Genomic DNA, 2,397 nt, shown 5'->3' on the forward strand with positions numbered 1-2,397 from the left:
AATAGGATCGCGTACATGAGCAGCGTACCAGAGACCAAGCACGTAATGTGGATGACGCGTTGCTTGCGGAGGACATCCGAGATGGCGCCCCAGAGCGGCGGCGCGAGGATCGAGCAGACGGCCGGGATCGTCTGGAGCATGCCGATCTGGAACTTGTCAAAGGACGCCGCGAAGAAGACCGTGAGGAAGTTGATGAGCGCGCTGCCGCCAATGTTGCTCACCGTGTAGACGGCCTTGGCCGGCAGCAGCTCGGCCCAGTGCTCGGTCTCGGCGCCCATAATGCAATTGCGCAACTGCCCGTTTCCGTGTCAGAAAGACCATTTTGCGCGTTTTGATTGGCTAAAATATGCTGTTCAAGTTGGTCACTGCTCGAAGAACGGCCGTGGCTCGATCGCCGCAATCGACTGCAGCCACAGGATTGGGACCATGGAACGTGGGATCGATGTGGCAGACAAAAATCGAAGGCTACGTACTAGTACGCGTATCTGGACCTTCGAATCGAAGTGGCGAGACGCAAACGCGGAGCGTCCTCCACACGTCGTCAACAGAGACGAACTGGAAGGTACGACACCCAATGCCAATCAGAGGTGGACATTGATAGCACGTCCCCTTCGTCACACTACTTCAATGTCTTCATTTGTCGTGTTTTGTAGTAGGATTCACTAGCCTCTATTGGATGGCGACAGGGTCGTGTGCTCGATTGGAAAATGCATGATAGGCGATAGACATTATTGCTGAACGGAGCCAGCCACAAAACAATCATTTTTCTTTCTCGTGCAGATACGAAGGCGCGAGATTCTAAACGTATCGTTCCAGCACTAGGCACTGCGCTCCATGAGCGGGCTCGTTTCGCGGGTCCTTCCCCTCGTGGTGGTTGCTTTGGAAAAGAACCACAGCGCAAGAAAGGCCACGGGAACGCCGGCGCTCGTGATGCCCCACAAGTAGCGCGCACCGTTCGCGTTGTAGACGTGACCGCCCACTAAGGTCGCGAGGCCGCGGCCGACACCGCCTTGAACAGCGCTAAGAAGCCCCAGTACAAAACCTTCCGCGCCGGCTGGCGCCTCTGCATATACGTATTTCGTGCTTGCAGCCCACGCGAGGCCATACGTGCAGCCGTGTAGAAGCTCGAACGGCAGCGCATACCACGCGTTCGTCATCAGCGCATAGTATGCTAGCCGTGCACCGTACGCAAGGAGTGCCATCGCCAGCACGTTGACGGTTCCGAGCCGATAGATGAGCTTGTCGGCGTAGTAAAAAGCTGGAAGCTCCGATAGGGTTTCACAGACGGTTGCGAGACCGACGATGTGCGCCGACCCACCGCTAAGTTCATAGAGGTCGAGCGCAAGGAACGCTGATATGATCCCACCCATGGCGCCGGTGACAACGACGAAGCTCAGAAGCGCCATAAGATCGTTGCGGCGCCGGAGCGCGCGCACACCCACGGCGAACGAAGTCGCCGACGACACCCGCGGTGGTGGGACGGCAGCATGTACAACAACGCAAGCCCAGGAACACAGCATCCAAGACTTATGGTGAAGGCCCAGCCAATACCATAGTTGGTGACAACGAGACCCGTGGCGTACGCGCCGAGGCCGTACCCGATGGAGCCATACAGGCGTTGCTTGCCGTACTCGGCCCCAAGCTGCGTCACAAGTGCCAGCACCGCTTGGTCCAAGAGCGTCCACGCGGGCTTGGACTGAAATTGAGCCAAAAAGAAGAGTACGCATGTCCAAGCAAAGCTGTCCGAAACATATTGGACGCCAAACATGAGGAGGGAGCCGGAGACGTAGCAGACAACGTGGACGATCCTGGGGTGCTCAAGCGCGTCCGAAATGGCACCCCACAGTGGCGGAGCGAGCATCAAGCAAATGCAAGGTAGTGTCTGGAGAACACCGATTTGGAATTTGTCAAAGTAGGCGTTGAAGTAGACGGGCAGGAAGATGAGGATCGCACCAAAACCAAAATTGAAGGTCGCGTACGCGGCCTTGGCGAGCCACAGTGCGTCGAGGTGCATCGCTGTGTACCCAATCGAGGTCGTTGCTCGATTTGCTTGTGGAAGGGGACGGTTGAAGTACGTTGATTGCGTGAGCCCATCGCTTTCGAAGATCTATGCCCACAGGAGGTCACACGACAAATCCACAGAATTTGCCCAACAGCTTTCGTCGGAAGGCAATTCCATTGGCTGAAAAGAGACCTCAGCGGCGTTGATTCGCTGCATTTCGGCCAATCCGAGAAACTAGACGTTGGCGCCAATTTATCGATACAACTGTACTGGTATCTTGCCTCGCACCCTGACAGATCAAGCGAGATACTTGTAGTGGTGTGGGGAGATTGGACGCACACGAGCAGCGAGGGCGCTGGCAAAAGGGCTGCTTTGCTTTGCTGCAACAACGGGAC

The 2,397-nt window shown here is 56.5% G+C and overlaps 2 protein-coding genes across 2 annotated transcripts in view; both read right to left on the reverse strand.

Annotated features, from left to right (window-relative positions):
• The window catches only part of SPRG_22373 (hypothetical protein), a gene marked incomplete at both ends in the record, with an annotated part of 2,765 nt that extends 2,487 nt beyond the window's left edge, over positions 1 to 278 (reverse strand). Inside the window, one exon of the mRNA XM_012356164.1 lies at positions 36 to 278. Within this exon, the coding sequence (XP_012211554.1) occupies positions 36 to 278 (243 nt within the window). The remainder of the gene's footprint in view (positions 1 to 35) is intronic.
• A 540-nt stretch (positions 279 to 818) lies between these two features.
• Positions 819 to 2,014, reverse strand: SPRG_16632 (hypothetical protein; the record flags this gene model as incomplete). Its single annotated transcript, XM_012356165.1, has 2 exons — positions 819 to 1,351; positions 1,528 to 2,014. The coding sequence occupies 2 exons, from the start codon at positions 2,012 to 2,014 to the stop codon at positions 819 to 821; spliced, it is 1,020 nt and encodes a 339-aa protein (XP_012211555.1).
• Positions 2,015 to 2,397: the final 383 nt, after the last annotated feature.

The sequence above is a fragment of the Saprolegnia parasitica genome (genome assembly GCF_000151545.1).
Source record: "Saprolegnia parasitica CBS 223.65 unplaced genomic scaffold supercont2.390, whole genome shotgun sequence".
NCBI lineage: Eukaryota > Oomycota > Saprolegniomycetes > Saprolegniales > Saprolegniaceae > Saprolegnia > Saprolegnia parasitica.